Below are 23,342 nucleotides of genomic sequence, written 5' to 3'. Positions count from 1 at the left end.
AAATACTTATTTTCCACCATAATTTACAAATAAATTCTTTAAAAATCCTACAATGTGATTTCCTGGATTTTTTTTTTCATTTTGTCTCTCATAGTTGAAGTGTACCTCTGATGAAAATTACAGACCTCTCTCATCTTTCTAAGTAGGAGAACTTGCAAAATCAGTGGCTGACTAAATACTTTTTTGCCCCACTGTATATAATGACATAAACAGTGTTGTGTTGATCTTATTTAACTCGTCCACCTTTGGGACCTTGTCTTTTTTGAATAAGCACTAAAGCTTGTAGAAACAGCAACTTTTCGCCCTTTGAAATTCTGTTCTAATGTTGCTCCATGGATGGCAGTTGGTGGCCACAATAACTTGGTAGTGGCTGTGTATCTGTAAATTTATTTCTATGTTTTTTGTCTCCAGTGGACAAAAAACAATTAACCTTAGATTACATCACTTTTTAATTTATTTTCCACAAGAAATTCAGCATTTTATTTATTAATCTACTATTTAATTAAAAACTCTTAATCTTAGTTTTATTTTATTATTTGTTTATTTGTTATGCATTTAATGAAATTATATGACATAGTAATACTGGAGTTACAAATCATTAAAGGTCCCCAAAGAAATTAGAAAGGCCAAAGCCAACTTTTTCATTAATATGATAAGCAAAGGGTACACTGAAATTAATTTGAAAAATATCTGAAAATTTTGTCAGGGAAAACCACTGACAAAGCAAAACACCAAATACAAATTAACTTGAATGGCAACTTAACACAAGACTCAAAGAAAATTATGACCGCTTTTAATACCTGTTTTGGTAAACCAGTGAAGTCTTTTACCCAGAGTTTGAACACTAGGCCCACTACTTCTGTGTCTGTGGACGAGACACAAGCAGTCTTTAACTTAACACCCATCACACAAACAGTCGTACATAGGGTGATAGACCCCCTACGAAACTCAAAAGCTTCAGACATGCTTGGACTCTGTGTTCCTTAGGAAGTTTAAAGAGTCACTTTCATATCCCATCACCAAGATTATTAATATGTCTTTTGATCAGAAGATATATTATGGGGTCTGAAATTCGGCCATGATAACACCCATTTTTAAAGTGGGTGATACTGCCAACATCAGCAGTTGCAGGCCAGTAAGCATTCTCCTGATTTTGTCCAAGGTCACTGAAAGATGCTCAGCAGAAAAACTAAATGCTCAACTCGACAGCAGCTTCTTTACACTGAACTCCATGCAGTTTGGCTTCAGAGCCCATCATTCCACTGCAACAGCCAAATATCAAAGCCTAATAGGATAAGGGGGCAGTTGTTGGAACTGTATTTCGATACTGTAAATTGTTCTATACTAATCAGCAAAATGGCAAAATTAAATTTTTCTTCTGACACCTTATGCTGGTTCAAATTGGACCTAATGAGAACCCAGTGTGTAAAGGTCAATCGTGAATTGTCACCCATGCTTAATTATGATGTTGGTGTGCCACATGGCTCTATTCTTGTACCTCTCCTCTTCAGCCTGTATATCATTGATAAGCTATCAGCATGTGTTGGGGCTGACAAATGTACAAATGTATGCAGATGACACAGTAATTTATGTACAGGCAAAACACGTGCCAACCATTTGGCATATTTTATAATCATGTTTTGATTCATGGTTTTAATTGTTTGCATGCTTTTATGTCTTTCTGTTTTAGTGGCTATCTTAACATCTGGCCAAGGGGAAACACTTGAAACTTAATCTTTGGCTAACACTAGCATATATACAGCAACACTTTTTAATGTATACTGTTCCTGTACAAATAAAATAATAAATAAATTGATTAAATTAAAGAGAAACAGAGAGAAAAAAATAAAGAAATATAAAAATAAAAGACCTCAAGACACAGATAAAATAAAAACAAAGGATATAATTTAACTGGTAAAATAGATATCATTCCATAGGATATAATTTACTTACAGTTACAAATTTAAGTCAGAAGATACATTTTACCAACATAGGACATGATGTTGGGTGCCATAAATACTCACATAAACACACCAAGACACGTGTGTGTTCATGCACATGCACACACCTATATTCACACACAAATTTTTGAGTATACCATGTACAAAAAGAAACTACACCTGATATCATATTAAATTATCTTAGTTATCACATTTGACAGACGAGTCATTGGAAATATTGCATGTTCCGTACCTCTGCCATAACAAAATCCTTTTCTTTAGAATTAATTATCATCTTTTAATCAATTCCATGTAATTTGTTTATTTATTGCTGCCTTTATTTTTTTCATCTTTTCTAGTATTTCCCTAAGTAGAAGGGCTAATGGGTTTTTGTTTAGAGAAATACTAAAAATAATGGACAGTTCTCTCATAGAATTTTCCCAAAATCATCTTTCAGTCATCTTTCAGTCATGGCATTGAGTTATCGGCCAAGATTAAAATGTTGCTTACTGTCTGAATTATATTGTTCACAGGATCCTCCAGTTCTTCCAGTCGGCCAGTTCAGTGAGAAGTTTGTCCACTTCATAACTCAGTGGTGAGTCAGTCATTGCTTAACACGCTTTCTTTCCAGAAGGACAGACACCGAAATTATTGTATTCAACACTTTCAGATTTTAAATGGAATTGTGTGTGTTTTCAATGGCTGTTGACTGCGTCGTGCATTTGTTTGGGATTCTAGTTCACAATAGCTTAATATGTGTGGCACAGTCGGCCATCTGAGCCCCACGGAGCCAGACTGAACAATTACAAAGACCACAAGCTGCATTTAACATAGATTAACCAAATTATTGTAGGCGAATCAAAGGTATAATAGTATACAATTAAAGTGCATTTGCTTGTGTGTTAATGCGTTGTGGTTGTAATGGGTTTAGCTATGATATTCAGCACTGCTGAATAAAAAGGAATGATTGATTTATCCGATAAAATAGGACAAAGACAATGTTTACCCTGCGTTTACGTCTGATTCATTAGCCTCTTGTAACCTTTACAGTTGTACAAACATGTACATACACACCTAAACCACATGCAAGCAGTGTGTGTGGGGGAGTGTGTGTTTGTACCATCTGTTGTTTATCCCCCATGCCTGCTTTATTTACTCAAACAGGGCACCTCTCTCTCAGGACAGACTGAGGTACCTGCCCTGGCATTATCTTCTCCCAGGCTATTCTTAGAGGGTCATGGCCCATTCATTGTGATACATAAACCAGTTGCATGACGAACTGCATACAGGCTCCTGCACTAATTCCTCAAAGTCCCTGATATAGGTCGTTTTACAGAAGGTGTACAGATACATACTGCAGAGGACACTCAGAAAAACACACATAAATCCACTGCCAGTGTGGTAACTGCTTCATTTTTAGTGTTCTGAAGAAATATTAATTGAAATTGGAAATAGTAATTAAATGATTCTATTTGAAATAAATGTTCTGTGTTGTTAGGTTATCGTGTTTATTGTCAATCAAGCCCTCTTTTTCAGGCATGAAAGGATTCGAGCCTCCTCTTGAATATTAATTTCTAAAAGAAAATTATGCCGTTGAAATAAAAGTTAGAACAAAAATGTCTCTCATACACTTACAAACACAGTTTGAATAGTGGCTGAGTATTGACTGCTTGTATCCCTCTTTTTTTTTTTTTTTCCCAGTATGCGACGGCAACCCAAAGAGAGGCCTGCCCCTAATAACCTCATGGTAAGTTAAACAAGACTTCCATTAAACAGTTCCAAGGACCACAAAGTATAAGTTTTGAATAACTGCAGACAGTGATCATATTCATGCATTCCAATAAAAATTCAATTAAACTGAATTTCGCTATCTCTGTAGCTTTTTAAGTACACAATTGTATTTTTCGCAATGATTGAGGTTTTGTGGGTCAAGGACCCTGAAAGTTGGGATTGCTGTGTGGAAACAACAGTAATGAACTTTTTGCTACCAATGAAAGATGTCAGAGAGGTCAGCGAGAAACCTTGAGGTTGGATTGAGATCTACTTCAGGGATAATTTGTTCAATTCACTGCGTTGGAGCTACCCTGAATGAATCAGGCCTAGCTGTTGTACAAGAGTCAAATAATTCTAGTTTACAAAAATTAAGTGTTATACCCTAATGAAAATTTGAGCAAGGGACAAAAAGGAAATTATTTTTAAGTGTGTCTGCCTTTCTTTGTACATGTAACGATGAGAACGCATGCCCATGAACACTTTCATTTTAACAGATATAATTAATTCTCGAAACCCAAAAGTTTGCTGTCACCGGAATAACCTCCTGTCTCATTTAAAAATTAGAGACATGTAGAGACCAGAGCTATTTTCTTCTATCATAAATGTAAATCTCCAGGTCAGTTTTTTAATTTATTGTACATTACCATTACCTTTTGGTGTTCTGTGTTTAACAATGGGAAAACTGTAACAAAACATCTATTTAATTTATTCATGCAGTATAATCCAAGTCTCATTTATCCAGTCATATGCTCAGTATTTCTCAAGCAGACGACCCTTTCCGACAGGGAACTGAACTAAAAGTGAAACTTATTTATGCTCTCTTCAAAGCCAGACTCCATCGGCAAGAACATTTTACCTCACTGAACATGGGAGCTGCTGGTCTACTGCTGCCTCAGTCAGTTAGTTTGTTTATGTTTTATGTGACTTTGGTGTTTTAAAGGGTTAGTTCGGATTCAAAAACACTTACCTTCAAAAATTTAACGAAACACAAGGTGAGTGATATTCAGATGGTCATTTGGGGTAGAAATATTCCTTTAATGATGATTTTTACTGAGACTTCCAGTCTGAGTTTAAGGCAGCTGTGGTTTGTTCAGATTCCAAAGCCATAGTTCATTGTTTCTTTGCACTGTCACTCTGGAGCAGTCAGTTTTATAGATAAGGAAGAAGACTTCAGGTTCCAGCTCGTTCTGCGAGTGTGTCTAAATGGTATACACGTCAAATCACATGCCTCCCTCCCAACGTGGACTTGATGACTTCCTCTGTTCTTGCATTAGCACAAGGCCACAGCGGTTTGCACAAACTGCCTTTTAAGAGTTGCAACACGCTCTGGTTTCTGTGTTAGGACCAAGGACAGCGACAGGTCCACAGAGGGGGGGGGGGGGGGGGGGTTGTGTTGTGGGGATAGAGGGCTGGAGGGTGTAAATGCAGAGCTGCTAACAGATTGTATGTTCTCAGTCTCACACCAGAAAGGAGGAGTAAAGGGGAATGTTGTCTAGACACTCACTGGGAATTCTTGCCTCAAGACAGAAGTGGTTCTCTTGAGAATGAGACCATGCACTACTTCTCTTGAGGAAGTTGAGCTTGTTGTCTTTGTATCGTGCTGCTCAGTTTTTTGTGACTTGTTCACCTTTATTTGAACATAACTTCCATTGTTTGCGTTGAGTGACACCTTTGACTCTAGTCAGTAATACCTGTGTGTATAAGTCTCTAGTGGTGAGGATGTGGTTAACGTTTGATGGAAAAATCACATCCAATCCTCTTTTCTCTATGCTCTGGCAGATGAGTGCCCACTTAACACATCTTCTTGACTGCATTTGTATTCGCACCGTGAAGAAGAATGTTGAAGAACACTTGACGAGACCAATTCATGAGCTCTTTCACAGTGTCCTCTTGTGGTTTCTCGTGTCCCCCATGACTTGGTTCACACAGTGCTGATTATGGCCACTATTTAGATTAATCAAAGAGCTAGGGGCGATGATGGCTGACTCTTGGGTCACCTACCATCACCTGTGTCTCAGCCAAAATGTTGTACTTGAACGCACCGCAAAGACCACAGCCGATGGCCAACTAGCAGGCACATTCTGCACGTGGATGAGAGGAGACTCTCCATGCCAGCAGGTGGTGGTAATCTGTATTGGTTAAATAAAATATGGAAACCAGAGGACTGACGAGATGGATTCAAGACGCAGTTAGCACATTAACAACACAACCCAGTGTTGAAAGAACAAATCATATTCACAGTGCGTGAGCAAACAATAACACAAACACTGATGAAGTGTTATTGATAAAGGACTCAATGGCAAAAAAGTATTGTCACCTAATATAAGACATGTCTTTTGATGTCACACCCTCTAAACTATAATCATTTGTTTGCTTTCCTCACTCTAGTTTCTCTTCTCATGCACTGAGCTGAACTGCTACTACGGCTGACCTACAGCTTGGTGTGTCAGGGCCTTTGATCGGATGTTTTGCCTCCTTAGACTCATATAATTAGGCTAATGCTTGAATCAAGGTGACAGGCTGTATTAAGAGTTGAACTTCGTCAAACAGCATTTCACTCTGTTAAGGCTGTTACTTGTGTTGATAACATATATCAATATTCCATTGGCAGATAGCATCCCTGACAGTGACACGATACAAATCACTCTTGATTTCTCAGTTAATTCGTGTTGTTACAATGGTGTCACAGAGTGGAGGTTCTTCACTCTTTAACTGTCTTTGAGAGGTTCTGGCAGCTGCGTTCAGAGAGCAAACCGACAACAGCCAAGTTTAACTTAAGCTTGTTGTCAAGTTTCTGACAGAATCAACAGTAGTTAGTGACAGCTGATATGATGTACTACTGGTGGTTTGTCATTTTAACCACTGAAAGCGACATTAAGCTCTGGCTACAAGAAGCTACTGCTGAATGTTCCCTACACTGCTTTGCTAATAATTATTAGTGTTGGGAGATTAGTTAATCTGTGTGTCTTTCCAACCTCATTTTCTCAACACAGAGTTACTCAACGTTGTGCCCAACTATATTTCACTTCCACACGCTTATTCTCACTGAGTGTAGAGCCCCAGTTAGGCTGAGGTGGACAAAAAGAACACAGCAGAGTACAGAAATGACAGGATCAGATTTTGATCTGTATTATTTCAGCTGATACTGATCCTTAAACTGAAAACACACCAAGCACCAGCAAAGTGCGACCTGCAGCCGTGGCCGCTCTGCACACAGTGCTGCTGAAAAAAACTAAAAGCTAAGCATAATTTAGTTGACTTTTAGTGGCGAATTGAGGCCAGAGAATACCTGCAGCCAATCAGTAAACAAAGTCCTGTGAATCCTGTGTTGACCTGTGCTACAATTAATTTCTCCCACCTGAAACACATAAACACGCCTCAAAAATTTTTATTATTGCAGTGGCTGCACTTCACTGTTGCTTGGAAACACAATTGGCAGAAAATGTTATGCACTTTTCATTTCTGTCTGATAGTACCGCTTAGATTTGAGTCCTTTGTCCTACACAAAAACAAAACATACATTTCATCGTAGTTTTTGTTAATGAGACAGTTTCACAAACAAAGCTTCATTCCAACACAAAATAATGCAGGGCTCGACAGTGCGAGCGTTTCACTCGCATTTGCGACTAAAAATAGGTGTGTGCGAACTGTAAAAAATATTTAGGGGCACATGTGTGCATAAAAAAAACAGCTGAAGCAGCCTATATTTTTGTCAATAAAAAAATATGATCTAACCGCAAATGTTGGAGGAACTCCAGCCACCTTACCTCTTCCCTCTTCCCTCTTCCCTCTTCCCCGTGTGACACGGTTATGGGCGGTTTTCCAAGCCACTGTCGGCACAATGAATATAAGTCCCACTGTCTGCAGGGTGGAAATAAGTCAAAGTGTGGAGGAGACGGACCGGGTTAAGCGGCGGACCTCCGGGGAAGCCTGCTCCATTCTCCCCGCAGTTAGGGACCGTTCTCCATGGCCAGGCTGTCAGCTGGGTGGGAATAAGTCAAAGTGTGGCGGAGAAGAGGGACCGGGAAAAGCGGCGGATCTCCGGGGAAGCCTGCTCCGTTCTCCCCGCAGTAAGGGACCGTTCGCCACGGTACCGCTGCTGGGCAGGGTGGAAATAAGTCCTGCAGAGTTTCAGAGGACCTGGAGAATGTTTTAGGATAGTAATAACATTATATAAGATAATCATATTACAAAGATAATATATATAAGATAATAACATTAAAGACAAAATTAAATTGCAATACTTTTTCAAACTTGATGATTATACCTTTCTGTACATTTTGTGTACAAATTCATTAAATAATTTTGCTTGTAAATGTCTATTTGCATCACGTTTATTACGGAAAACACATTATTTGATCAATTTACACTGTGCCCCTAAAGTTCTTTGTGCGCTCCTTACTTTTTCAACTTAGGAGCACATGTGCTCCTTGGGAAAAAAGTTAGCGTCAAGCCCTGTAACGCAAGGACACAATGAGTGTCACAATGAATATCAGATATCACTATTTATTAGACCTCCACTGATTAATATGCAGTGTATCTGTAATTGATCCAGGACCCTAGATCAACCACACACTGCTTCTCCTTCTTTCTGGTTTTTAAATGCTTTGGGGTCATTGTAGCTCACGTGGTGGCATTTTCATCACAGCTCCTGTCAATGTTTCCTTTTTCTCACTCTCCTCCTCCTCTGCCCCACTTCCTTCACATTCAGTCCCTGTGCACTCTTTCAAATTTTCAGAGCTCTCTCTCTCTCTCTGCGTTTTCTGCTCCCACTTTCTCTCCATCCCTCTCGTCTTTCCTTTACCTATATTTTTGTCCTCCTGTAGGCCTTCCATTTCTTCCTTTGCCCACAATGAAGTGAGATATAAGGTCATGGATGCCTGCCTTTGTGGCACCAGCCCGCTGATTGTCTTTCTCTCTCCTTCTGATTCCCTCTTTCCCCACCTCTCACTCTACCTCCCCGTTCCCCCGGCCTCCCGAGTACATTAAAACTCTTTACCTATTCTATCTGTATGTTAATGCACCTCGCCACAGCTCCCCTTCTCTCCTCTCTCCCTTTGCTTTACAGAACGTGCCACCATTTGCTCTCAGTTTTTTATCTCTGCAACTCATTTCTCCTGGAAGGTAATGCGGGAAATCACACAGTGGTGTAGACACTGAGCAAATAATGTTGTTTTATGACCATACGAACTCACCTAGTAGCTCTAGCTTGCTCATCAGGTTTCAGCATGTGGTTTCTCTAATCACTGGTATAGCTTTTATTGACGTCATTATTTTCACTGGGATTTTATCCTATTAGATGTTCTTTAAAGGGCTGCTGTTAGATTGCGTGCTTGCCGTTGATGGGTTCTGTCCCTGAAGCTTTACACTCTATGCTACAGCTACTTTGGCTGGATGCTTTGTTCATACCATTAATATTTTCATCCTATTCAGTTAAACTTTTTTATAACTTTACCTGACTGAAAAGAAAACCTTTTTCATTGGTTAATGCTACAGTGTGTTCCCGACGTGAATAAGAGAGAGAACAGTACAACAGTACAAAGAAAAAAAGGTTAATGGTAACAGACGAGCAAAGTTCATGGCAACAGAATGACCGTTAGGGGTGTAAAGATACATTGATCTGGATTTATATAAAGATTCAGTGATCAACGACCCGATATTATTGACAGAGTGAAAACATCGATACATATTGTTTTAAAGATACACCTTTATGTTGAAATTCCCAAGGTACCTCTGTGTCACCATTTCCATCCAAGCCAGGCCACCAGGAAGTGTGAGGGCTTTAAAACCAATTTTTGTAGTAGCCGAACAGTGTAATTACATCCATCACATGATACTATGTGGCCCAAGAAGACGTTTTCCCCATAGACTTAAATGGCAAAAGAGGTGTCTGTGAGTCAATGGATACATTTGTTTAGCATCACAGCCACTGCAAAATGACTCATTTCACGATCAGAATTTGATCCAATTGGTCGGATAACATTTCAGAAGTCTAGGAGAGGTGCACAGTTGCATCATTTTATCCCCATTCACCTTCATCTGCACCTGCTCTATGGGCTACACAGTGCAGAAGCAGTGCTGATCATTCAGAGAGTTTTAGGTGCCTCTGGTCAACTTTCATAGGAATGAACCAGGCCCTGCCTCAAATGCTGTATTCAGTTCTCTTTATACATCCATGGTCCAGGCTCATCTCCTTCCTGAACATCCAAGTAGTGCTAGCGGCCTAGCACCAGGCAGCCAAGGAAAAGACAATGAGTACATTTACTGATATCGTCTCATATCGATTATCAAATATCGATTATCAAATAATCGATATAATATCATGATGAAACGTATGATTTACACCCCTAATGACTATATGGCACACTACAGCAGGAGGTTTTAAAACAGTAATGCAAAATCACATACATTTGCACTTTGCTACCATTAAAAATGACCCAGTTTTCTCTGACATAAATTCTATAATTTTCTACACAGCTGTTCAAAAGCTTGGAATCAATTATATTGATGATTTAATTTCCTTTAATAATGTTTTTAACAGAGACAAAAACAGTATAATTCAGACACCAAATGTAATATTAACGTTTGAAATTTTCTTTGGCCCCCAAACAAGAAGTATTAAATGATTCAAACTTACATTTAGTCAACGTCCCCACAGTGTTGCATGACAGGTTAGAATACTGTTTCAATCATTCTTTCCCCTGAAATCCCTTTGAATTTGAATTTGTTTTCAAGTCTAGGTAATCTTAAGTGACCCTCAATCGTTATCAACCACACAACAGTGCGATAGATTGAAGAGGTTTTAACTGTGATTTATCAGTCCATATGCTCCACTTATATTCCCTGATCCAGCTCCAACAGTGCTAACCCTTAACTAACTTTCCGTTTCTGTTGTGAAGTTGGAAGAATAGCTTTGTCAAAGCAACACATAGCTTGTTAATTCCAGCTTTTTATAGACATTATTGTGCTCTTGACAGGAATATGTTTCTGTTTAAATCTGCATCTATTCATATCTATTCTTATTTACATGTCACTCAGAGGTATCTTTGTCTCTCTCTGCACTTTCAGTTACCACTTAACTGCTTTTGTTCTCTATGTACAAAACATCATTCATACAAAATATCAACTATTTGTTAAGACGCCTTTCTACAACCTAAAAGCATAAAAGACCACTCAAAAATATAGACTCGTTCTCTCAGACATCTGACTGTACCCAATCAAGCTTTTGTGGTGGGCAAGTCCAAACTTTTGGACTCAGCTACATGTCTGGGGGGTGGCAGTAGGATGGTCTGAACATGTTTTATGAGGCAGGGGTTAACAATAGAAACCTTTTGAGGTGCTCAATAAAACACTTGATACTTCATGCTTATTAATAAAATCCAAAATCAGTTAAGTACTTTTGATTGTCGCTCTGAAACACCACAAAAACAACCATGTTGGTCCTCTGACATACCCAAAGTCAAACCAGTTTCAGACACAGGTGTAGTTTTAAGTATAACCGTATAATAAAGGTGTCTTGGTCTTGTAAACACACAAAAGCTGTAAACACATTGTTGTATGTCCTTGAGGCTTGACAAACGCATTGAAAGCATTTCCTTTCTTGTAAAACATTTGCTTGTTTTGTTTTTGTTTTTTTTTAATTGTGCTTTGTTTACAGCATTGTTTAGGAGTTCGTCTTTTTCTTCACTGCCTTTGTTGGCACATTACTATGTTTCTTTGCATGTCAAACAGCAGAATGCACGCGGGTTGTCGCTTGTATAAACATTGCTGTATTGCTGCAGTGATCAGAGACTTCACAGGGTACTTTAAGTTTTAAACTGAAACAAAACAACATGACACAAACAAAAATCCGTCTTTGCTTCTCGTCCTTTTCACCACAGTCTTCTACACTGACGGTATTCTCCTAAAATATCCCACAGTTAAATTACTTTGATTGATTTGCGCATATTTAATCATTACTGTCTTATTTAAAAATCAACTTAAACCTCAGTTAGTATATGTAACTGAGGTTTGTCTGCCTTGTATCAGCAAGAGATCTTTCTTTCTCTCATTTCTTCCCTTTATTTGTAAAGAATCACATGATGAGCCATCAGACAGGAAAGTGAGTGTGTTTTTCTCCCCTCATACTAATGCATCTTTTATTGGGACACTCTATCCTGTCATCATAAGCTAATGACGTTGGTCAGTCGAGGAGACTTTCCATTGGCCCGCACCCAGGACGTTAGCTGCAGGTATTTGGTGATGACCCATCCTGTCTGAGGTTTCTGGCTTTTGATTCTAAAGGCGCTGTCTGTCTCCTCCCCCGTCTCCTCCAGCACGAGGCCCGATCTGTGTGCAGCAACTGTTGACTCATTTATTTCGCGTTACGGCAAGACAGACAGAAAATGTAGAGTTTGGTGTTCTGTGTTCTTGTCTTTCCGTGTCTCTGTGAGAGAAGAAGAAAACAAAAGTGATGATCCTACACCCTCACATTCTGTGATTGTGATTTGATGGACATTTCATTTCTCCCTCCCCCTCCTCTCCGTCGTCGTCCCCCATTCCCCAGCCAGCAGCCTTCACACAGCCTTTTAGCACCCTTGTCAATGCAGCCCTCCTATTCTGCTTTTCTATTCATAGGCACACATACACACACGCACACATTTTGTAGCCCCCTTTCAACCCCGGAGACACCAGATGAGCCCCGCGGTTTGTCACAAAGGAACCCCTCCTGTGTCAGACTGTCCCTAAATCTAGTTTCGGCTCATACAAACACAAACACACACACAGATAGGAGCCGAGTAGCATCAAGTTTTGACCACTTATAGCACCACTCAAGTGTGGATGTTTCTAACAAACAAACCCTGACTCATTAATGTTAATCTTTATCTGTCCATCAAACATGTCAACAGCTCCCTCATTTAATAATTCATCTTCATTCATTCACCGTGTCAGACAATATGGACGTGTCAACTTACCACGAGGATGACATGGTCTCTTACAAACTATATTGTTGTTTTATAAAGCAGAGAAATCCTACTGTCTGACTTAATGACACCTCAATGTTGGGGCAGACATGTATGAAATGAGGCACGCAGTGGACTGGAGGCCACAAGGCAACACACAGGCCTTTGTGTTTACTGGACAGTTACAGAATATGGCCGACACTCTCAGAGTATTCATATTGGATCAAGAACGTAACGCAGTGATCGTCAACTGGCAGCCTGTGGGCCATGTCCGGTCCACCAGAGCCTCCCATCTGGCCTGCAGAATATTAATCATTTCAGAAAATGTGAGGAAAAAAATGTGCTCTATGCAGGATATTTAGCTTTTTTTACACACACACACACACACATATATATATATATATATATATATATATTAAGGCAAACCCAAAGGAATTGAGATGGAAATTATTTTATTAGGAATGATTTACCAAACCCAAATATGTGTGTTTTACCCAACGGTACCATTGATAAGACATTCTAAATCCATCTGTCAGCTTATTATTAGGGAGTAGTTATGAGTCATAAAGTCACAAAGCAGGAATCTGTGTAAGTTATTAATAACCAAACTTAAAGTCCACCTTCTCAGCACTCGCAGCGCTCAGTCCCAGTAAACTTGGTGGAGTGGACGCAATCAAACACGCAAATATCTAAATGCAAGACAAACTCATAGCTTCATTTAGCATTTCAGCTTTTTCACATGTTCTTATGTACCAATATGTTTTATTTATTTATTTTAATATAATTGTATTAGCACGGTGGTGCATTGGTTAGCATTGTCGGCTCATAGCAAGAGGCTTCCCAGTTCAAACCCAGGGTTGGCGGTTGGTAACCGGGGTTGGAGGAGCCCTTCTGTGCCGCGGCTTCCCTCCCACGTCACTGTTTACGTCACATGCTGAGCTACACGTTTTGTTACCTGCGCACGCCCCCCATTGCCCCGAAAAAGGCGCAATCTGTATAAGCAAAAGTAGGTAGGCGGCAATTTTCCACCCTCCCCGATTTTGTTTTTATATTGCAAAAGCTGAAAAAAGACTGATTGGGCTTTCCTGCAAATTTGCACAATTCTTATCTAAAAAGGGCTACTGTGTCAGCTCTGTGATAGTCTGGTGACCTGTCCAGGGTGTACCCCGTCTCTCGCCCAGTGTCAGCTAGGATAGGCTACAGACCCCTGAGACTCCCAACAGGATAGGCAGTTATGGAAAATGAATGAATAATTGTATTGTATTATAAAACAATTGATACATTTTTTAAAGGTATACTATGAAGGATTGTTTGTTACTGTTTGTAAACAAACAGATTCTCCCTCGTTTGGTGTTTTGCCTTATTATATGTGCTTTTTTCTGCACCATGCCTCTTGGATGCCTGCTGCTTACTGACTGGCACCTGATCACTACCTTTTTTAACTCCTGACCTCACCTGAACGCTGTGGGGTACACGGCCATAAACATAGCGGATCGAGCCTCTCATTTAGCTTCTCTCTAGTTTATTAGCTTACTGAACTCTTCAACAGTGATGAAGCTTGCCTTGTTATCTTGGTTTGTATGTCTTTACATGATGTGGTTCTGGTGAAGAAAAGGTGAACATTTCTGGAGATATTGTGGTATTTGAGTACAAAATATCTGAGCTGAAACCGGTATCGTATTGTGTGTCGTACAGATACAGACTATATTACACATCTAATATCAATATGTATATTTGTTCTAGCATTGTTGTATTTGGTCAGTGTCTCGCATGAGTTATTGTGTGTGTCAAACTTTGGCAGCAGTTCTTCACTGTCTGAGGAATAGGTGTCTTAATGTTTACAGCGCTGCATGTGCAAAAAGGATTTTCACATGTGTGCTTGTGTATCATTCTGCCTCTTTGGGGTTCCTCTGGTCCCTTTTCAAACTTGTGTCAAATCACTGACGTCTCCCCCTCCCTAAACTTTTCTGTCAGCACCTTTGCTGCCAAATGTTTTCACATTTTACCCTCGGGTCTTCACTGACATGAACCCCATTCACACATACTGCAGCATGGTAGTGCTACACAACTGTTCGGTCACGTCATTTTAAATGATAACTGGAGTCAAAGTTACACTTTAATCTATGTTTAGATCTTGTACAAATGAAAATCAATTTTGCCACTTACATGAAATGTCTTTTTGTGGCCAACATTATTGATTTGACCGAAAGAAGGTTTCCTTTTACTCAGGTGTAAAATATAAATTAAACAGTAGTGAAAACTGTAGCTAAAACAACCTTGTCTCATTGTCTTGAAAAGTTAAAAGGTCGGTGAAAAGATTATTAGACAGGAATAGGTTGGTTTCTTATGAAGTTGCTTTACTCCTAGATTTTTTCTTAATTGCACATCTCTTTTCCCACTTCTTCCATTTTTCACCCAGTTTACAATGACAGATTCTACATAGATTACAGTGCTGGTCACTGCCATTATTCGGTTGGGCACCAAACTCTTTACCTTTGAGGGTACTGACTGAATTATATTGGAACTACTGAGCACAGATTCACATTAAATCCATCTGTGCCAAATTTTGGTACCTAAGAGAGGATTTGGGTTTAGACAAGCAGTGGAAGTACTGCAAAGCGCCCCAAACCCCGGAAGCCAGCAACAGAGCTCTGCAGAGCTGCCAGGTTCAACTTCAGACAGGAGGTGATAGTGCCAGCAGCCAGGAAGCCAGCCACAGAGCTCCTTCGGCCGCTAAGTCGGCTTCCTAGTGAGCCAAAACTACCACTGCAGTGCCAATCTGTCGCACACTAGCTCGCAAATACACACACATAAGCAGACAGATAAACAGACACAGAAGATTAGCTCTTTGTGTGATTAGAAAAGAGCAGAGGAACAGAATTGAGTTTTAGTCCACTACATCATGCTTGCACCTTGTTCAGAAATTGCATTTTTGTTATTACAGAGAAAATAAAGTACAGAATAAGGCCCAGATCACACAGAAAGTGTTTTGCAGGTTGCAAAACCCAAGGCGTGTCTACCATTTATCTATTTATTTTAGATATGTGTCAGTAATTAGTAGCTAGTTCCTAAAATGTTCAGGCAGAGGGTACTTGCTGTCGCTCTGGTTGAGGGTGAGAGGCTGTCAGCAAATAGTTCGTTGGGTGCCGAGAAATGGAGATCTGTGTGGGTACATGAGACCCTAAAAAAGAGCGTGGGTCACAGGGAGTATCACCAGCTGGTCCAACGCAAAAAATGCGAGCAAAAACCTTCATTCTCATTAAAACAATTACAAAAAGCCGCCTCCAGCTGCTTAAACGCTTTCTGTGTGATCAGGGCCTAAAGGTATCGATTGGTACCCGTGCAAAATTCCAGATACCGGAACCCGTATCGGTATCTGTTCATATGTGAACGGTACCTAACCCTACTGCCAACTACGTCTGTTGGTCCACCTTGCTACATCTCTCATCTAAAATACACATAGTATTTGCACATGTGCATCGACGCATCTTCACCCTATTCTGCCCACAATCCTGCCTGGCTTTATGCCCACCCAGTAGGATGTCTTAGTCCAGCAATAAGCGTCAGTATGAATCCTGGCTGCTGTTGCAGTTTTTCTCTTTTGTACAATTGGTTGGGGACTAAACTAAGGCATGAGAACGATGGTGCTCTTCCTCTCCTTGGTTCTCATTTTATTGTCTTTTTCTTTTTCCTACTTTTTTTTCCATTTCAGTGGCTAACAGTTAGTGTTGTGGCTCATTGGTAGGTGGCTGTCTGGAAAAAGCGCTGCCTCACTATGCAAACAGTTTTGAAAGCAGCAGATAGATTTCAAAGTAGCATTAGATGCTTGGATCATTAAGTTTAGAGCATTGTAACTCTCCTAAGAGAAGTTTCCCTACATTTCCTGTGCACAAAGATTGACCAAAGTGCATGCATGCACACACACACACACACACACACACACACACACACACACACACACACACACACACACACACACACACAATGCCAGCCAGTTTCCAGAGGGAGCTTGTGATTAGCATGCAAATCTGTAAAGACCTAGTTATTCTATCTACCTCTTCACCCTTCTCTCTGTCCCACACACACACACACACGCGCGCGCGCTGACAAACACACCGCGTTTCTTCCAACACTATTCTAATGAGGTGATGACCAGTCTCTTGTTATAATTGCCTCAAACTCCTTTTAATTTCTTTTGAGCGTATTAATCATACATAGAGTTATTTAAAATCGCATAAATTAATCTTAGATTAAACAGACCCTTCAAAGGCTTCAAACAATTAAAGAGTTAGGTAGAATTTCCCCTGGGTTTAGGCCATTTCTATTTGAGCAGAGCAGTCGCAGGTGATTATCCCATTCTGATGTGGCCAGACGGTGATTAATGTAACTTTTAAATGAGTCTGTCCCCCATCTCACCTCTGTCCAAGCACCGCTACAGCAGAAAGTCAAAACACCTTCAATGACCTAACTAAGGAGCAGTTATTCACTCTGTATTTATAACTCTCCCTTTACAGGTTTCATACTTATTTAAGTTGCAGCTGATTTAATTATTAGGGTATTCTGTGCGTGTGTGTGCATGTGAGAATATATTTCTCGCATAGTTAATACCCTGGTGTGTGTGCACCTGTTTGTGTCTGCATCAAAGCAAGACTCTTGAGGCACCTTATGTCTAATATAAACAAGAGTCTGTAGATGACAGTCTTATGGCATTATTAGAGCATTATTCCCAACCTGGGGGTCTTAAATGTTGGGTGGCGGGGTCACAAGATAAACCCGAGGGATCGCGAGAAGATTAGTACAAGATGCTTGACTATCAAGGGCCACTTGCCAAAGGTACGATGGGACTGGTTCCTATTCCATTTTAGATGTATACTCAAAAACAGACATGTTGGGCGCTCTCGTTGCCACCTGTAAAGACCAGCGCTCTGCTGTTCCAGAGTATCTGCAGTGAGTCCAGTCTTTCAAACGTGCTTGATATTTGTGACGTGTCGCAGCTTTTGCCACTCTGGACAATTACAGCAGTGTATGGTACATAAAGTCTGATGTTTCCCCTTAGAGTTTTATCTGTTGCTCCAACAGGCGTAAGCCAGGAGGAGATCATGCATTTGGTCATATGTAGGTACATGTGTGTATCTACATATGTACCTACATATGTAGATACATGTGTGTATCTGTCTGCCCACGGTTGATCTTGCAAACTACTGGACCAATCAGCCTAATATTTTGTGTGCATATGTATGACAGTATGCTCAAGAATCTCACGTGGTTGTTATGATTCATAATGCTGAAAACCTGTTTCATTGACTGTTTCATACTGTCACTGACTCTTCACTCCTCTTAACCTGTCGGTAGGGGCGTTAAATTTTCCAGAAGTCGGTTCAGCTACAAACAAGAAGCCTTACCGTCTGTTGCAGGCCACATTCTGGCCTTTGTTATGATTACAAAACTGGCATGCATAGAAAAGTTTGGTCTTATTCTGAACCAGATTTGCAGATTAACTCCATACCTGAGATTTTATGGTCCACTAAAGTTAGTCACGTTTAGAAATGACTAAGTCAATTGTTTTTGTTAGCTTCACTGTCATTTTAACTGTAAGAGTGCAGCGAGGGATCAAAACAATGTCAAAGTCCATTTAGTGGCTATTTAGTGGCTGTTCTGGAGCTCTTAATCGTATCACATGATTGAGAGCAGATTGAATTGCGTATTCTTAGATTTCCACATTTCTGAGGACCTTAAATTTGCCCGTTTTCATACTTGTTATTCCTGTTGTCTAGAACAGTTCAATATTAGTGAACATGAACAACTCTCTTTCAAATCCACAAAACAGAGTGCTAAAACTCACATTTGTGATGTCATAGCGTGTACAGTGTGGAGCTGCTTCATAGACAGTGAATGATTAAACATGTAATAGAGAGTGAGAGCACCCAGAGGAATGTTCTGAGTATGTAGGTACATTAAAGCTGAGTACAATACAATAGAATAAAGCTCATTTGGGTATTAAAAAGAAAATATTCTGTGAGTCCTCCATTCATCATGACTTCACAAGTTTGAGACTTGCTTCCCTTGTTTCTGGCTTTGAAAACGAGTAGCTCCTTTTTACAGACATTGATTGAACTTTCCTCGGCCATGGAAATAACATATTGGAATTCTTAATTTACGTGGTGTTCCCCTTTAAGGACCTTTTTAAATGTTTCGTGCATGTTGGCTTAAAAGGTCAGATTGATTCTTGACCTTGGAAACAGTAGTTAACGAACCACACAGGGTCCATTTAGTGGCTTTCCATCAATTTACATCGTCTAATGTGTTTACTAGAACTTTGACTCAAGTCCTTACTTCCTCTTAATGTCTTTATTTCTTCATTTTGAAAACAAATTTACATACTTACCTTAAGTCAGGTAGTGGTGCTCATTTGTGTGCTGGTTGGAAGATTCATTTAGAAAGATGAATATCGGGAAGCAGGAGCATAGTGTGCCCATAGTCTGGCCTGAGTTAATGTTGTGTTTCTACAGTGTCTTTGCATGTGTGCATGTATGGTGTGTGTCTTATCGTGGTATGACGAGCCATGCTCCTTCATCCAGGTCAGATTCTAGCAGATGTCTCCGGCCTGTCAGGGTTAATTTGCGGAGCAGAGGTGGAGAGCTGGATTTTAAAAAACATTACTCTGGACTTCCTTCTTTATTTCTGTATCGCTCCCTCTCTACCGAGGCACAGAGGAATGATTGATGAGATGGGTATTCAGCACATAGGGGCACCCAGGAGCGTCCACTCCACCCGTCTCATACTGACACACACACACACACGCTCACACTGATATGAGAGTAATTAACCTCAGACTGTGTTAACCCCAGCTGCCCATTAGAAGGACAACAGGATTGATGGGGCTCCCCCCAGTCCTTCACAATCTCTACAGTTTGTGCAGGATTAGAGCGCACTGGAATGTCTTAACATGTTCCTTTAAAATATGAAACTACAGCACACTAAACATGTGGTGACTGAATGATCACAGTAGAAAGTAACAGTAACAGTTCTCCCCCCAGTTTACAATGACCAATTCTACATGTTACAGCAGAATAAAGAAAGAATAGCAGTCTACCAAATAGATTTCAGTAGATGTTGTAAAGAAATCTTGATACTACAACGTACAAATATATTCACCCTTTATGTGACTTTATATTTATGTACTGTGCATATTCTTCAGTTTAACATATTTTCCAGTGTAACCGCAAATAGACAAGAAGGATCCCAGGAGGAAGAAGTGGACCGTCACTACCAGTCTGTCCTACTTTGTTGCTAATCTTACATTGTCTGCACCAGTTTGGTTGTTGCTGGGGGGTATTTTAACGTTGAAGAAACAGCCGACAACAACACTGCTCACTTTGAAATCACTTTCTGCGTCAAATCTGAGGCAAACTATGTCACTGTTGAAGTGAGATATGGGTTTCATAGACAAGATTTTTTTACTCATGACTGACAGCCCTGTAAATACTTGTAAAAGAAGTCTGTGAATGTTTAAGCTGGCAGAAAAATATTTCAGTGTCTCGTGAGAATGTGTTCTGCATCTTATCCACGAGTTCATTGGTTACTCAGACTTCCCAGTAAGGCTTTTTTTTTTTGTTAAATATAATATTGTGATCGTAGCTCAACTGGTACAGGATTTTTGACAGCAATACCAAAGCCAATATTTGATAATGATATTTCAGACAATATTCAGTTATATAGGTAAACACATAAGACCAAGACACAAGGGACATTTTACAGTGGAACAGTTTGTGATAGTGACATTATCTCACATTAAAAGCCGATACAGTCCATATTATTACCTTCTTAGCACCAAAACCTTGGGACAAATTTACCCCAACTAATTTTACAATTTCTGCCAGATTGGTGCTGGTTTTTGATTGATTGATTGCTCAGTCAACTATTTGGCTTGCACACAATTGGATGGATTTCTTGCTTGTCAGAAATTTTATTTGTCTGTCTTGTAGTTTGAGCAGTTCAATGGCTGCTGTCAAATGATTAGTAATAAATTTAAGTGGGCTTGTTTTAATATTACTGCAGTTGTATTTTGCATGTTGTGTAGTGTGTTGTAGTGTGTGTTGTGTTGTCTGTAGTCTTGACTGTGCTGTGATATAAAACTGAACTTTGCTGCAGAAGTGACAAACTAGACTGTCTGCATCTTCCAGCCATCTGCAGCTCAATCTTTTTCTTTTTACCTTCTATTTGTAGTGTGTACAGTGTTATACTCCCTCTCTGTCTTTGTATCAATACCACCAAACTTGGCTTTGAAGCCAATTTTCATAGTGCCCAAACAATGGAATTACAACTTCTGAGCCCTTCATGTGATGCCATTGGGCCCAAAAAGACTTTTTCCCGTAGATTTCCAATGCAAATAACTGCAGAGTCTGTACATCAGTGGAAACATTTTTTTGAGCATCACAACTGATGTGCCTCAGAGGAAGAGCAGGTGGTCCACCTGCATGTATCCTTGGGCAAGATACTGAACCCCAAATTGCTCCTGATGGTTGTTCCATCGATGTGTGATTGCATGTGAATGGTTACTCAGTAGCAGGTGGCACCATGTATGGTAGCCTCAGCCACCAGTGTGTGTATAGGTGAATGTGACTCATAGTGTAAAATGACTCGTTTCTCTATCTGGATTTGATCCATGTGGTGCGATAACAAAGTGCAAAGTTTAGAGGAGGCACACACTTAAATCATGTTTATCCCTGTTCAACCTAAGAGAGTGCTAAACCGAAAAGTCTGTAGTACGCTTGTTCTATGGGCTCCAAGATGCTGAAGATCTGAGTGATTTCATGCCATAGAAATCAAGCTTTTTGGGCTCCATGCACTGCACCTCCAACACTCAATCCAGTGTTAAGCCAACACAGCTGAGGAGGCGGATGTCTGGCCAGAATAAACTCTATTGGAGTTAGCACTGGACAAAACAGAGCAGGGTTTTATGCTAATGTTCAGTGTGAGCGCTATGGTTAATTGATCTTTACAGTGTGAGCATAAAAGCTGCAGATTGTGGCCGTGTAGAAAGTCTGATTAAAACGAGTAGTGTGAGTTAACACAACGTAGACGATTAATAAATAAAATGCACAGTGTCCGTCCAGCTTAAATTAGAGCTGAACTCCTGTTAACAGTGACAGTCTCTTGTTAAGGATGGATATCGCTGAAATCAGTGTTGACAAGTTCATTTAAACTGGCCGGCCGCAGCGTTGTTTATCTAATTGGACATCTAGACACCACAAATAAAAACCATGGTCAGCCTCGGTTGAAGTGTCTCATTTACAACCTCCTCCCCTCTCACCTCTGACCCCTCTGTGACCTCTGTGACCTCTGGCTCTGGTCTGGAAAGTTCCCCAGATGAGGCCAGTGATTGGGACTGTTGTCACTGAGATATCACATGTGACATCTCTGTTTCGGTCCTGCTGCAGTAACAAGTGAACACTGCCAGCATTTAACAAACTTGATAAGCTACCAATCAACCGAGACTGGTCAGTTTGTGGTTTTTAAGAGCTCATTTATCAGCACTTTTGATGAAAATCAGTCGATATGAAGACTGTATGAACTAGAATCAATATCATATTCAAAAGCCTTCCTTAAATAGTCGACAGTGATGCTCTGTGTTACTGCCTGTTTTATTACAGAGCTCATTTTACAACCTGTTATGAGTCGTGTAGATCATTAAACTCCAAAGATATTTCTTTAAAATGCCCTGACAAGCCATTACTTAAACGTTTAGCATTTAAATCCAAATCTGTTGCACATGAATATTTAAGAGGGTTTAATGGAGTTCCTGTTCAGTTTATTTGTTTTTTATTATTATTTCTTCAATCATGATTGGGAATAATTATACAAAGTAGAACAAAACTAAACACTTCTCGTCAAGGTGTAATAATGTTTGTGGCTCCCATCTGTTTGATAATAAAAATTATATTGCAGCATAGGTATAAACTTTTTTTTTAATAGCTGTTAGAATATATATATTTATATATTTTTCTGCTTTTATGAGAAAGCTCATTACTTGTTATTTTATGGCCACTTCAGTCCAATTTTGCTGTGGATAATTAATCTGAAGGTCATGTGTATGGAGGAAGATTAGTGGCAGCAGATGTTTTTAGTTATGCAAAAATGTTTATTGAAATATGAAATTTAATTGCAAAATGGAAACTGAAAAGATTTTTAGATAAATAAAAAACCTTTCAGAAAAGACCTTTCAGTACAGTTTGTGATTGAATCCAAGACTTTTGACTGAAGGTGATAATGGATAAAGTTTGTCTTTTCAGTCTAATTTCTAATTTGGTTCCTCAATAAAGTAAAAGGTCCAGCGTGTAGGAGTTCAGTGCATATATTGGCAGAAATTGTATATAATATTCATAACTATGTTTTCATTAGTTTATAATCACCTGAAAATAAGAATGATGTTTTTGCTACCTAGGAATGAGGCGTTTATATTGACGTACGGGGGGTCCTCTTCCATGGAGTTCGCCATGTTGTTTCTACAGTAACCCAGAATGGACAAACCAAACACGGGCTTTAGATAGGGCCATTGTTGTAGCATAAGCAGGACTTAAAATAAGACAGGCTTGGAAACAGAGTTGCACATTTGAGGGTCATCTAACTCGAGAAAAAAGCTGAAGACTTTGTACATCATGACAATTTATAGTGTGAAACAAACAAA

General features: G+C 39.7%; 1 protein-coding gene across 1 annotated transcript in view; it reads left to right on the top strand.

The window, feature by feature from the left end:
• Positions 1–23,342, top strand: part of map2k5 (mitogen-activated protein kinase kinase 5) — an 86,250-nt gene that overhangs the window by 54,339 nt on the left and 8,569 nt on the right. The window contains exons 20-21 of the mRNA XM_050053267.1: positions 2,474–2,535; positions 3,642–3,687. Coding sequence (XP_049909224.1) covers positions 2,474–2,535; positions 3,642–3,687 — 108 coding nt within the window. The remainder of the gene's footprint in view (positions 1–2,473; positions 2,536–3,641; positions 3,688–23,342) is intronic.

This window comes from Epinephelus moara, chromosome 1 (assembly GCF_006386435.1).
Source record: "Epinephelus moara isolate mb chromosome 1, YSFRI_EMoa_1.0, whole genome shotgun sequence".
NCBI lineage: Eukaryota > Metazoa > Chordata > Actinopteri > Perciformes > Serranidae > Epinephelus > Epinephelus moara.
This window is presented reverse-complemented; position numbering and strand designations above follow the sequence as displayed.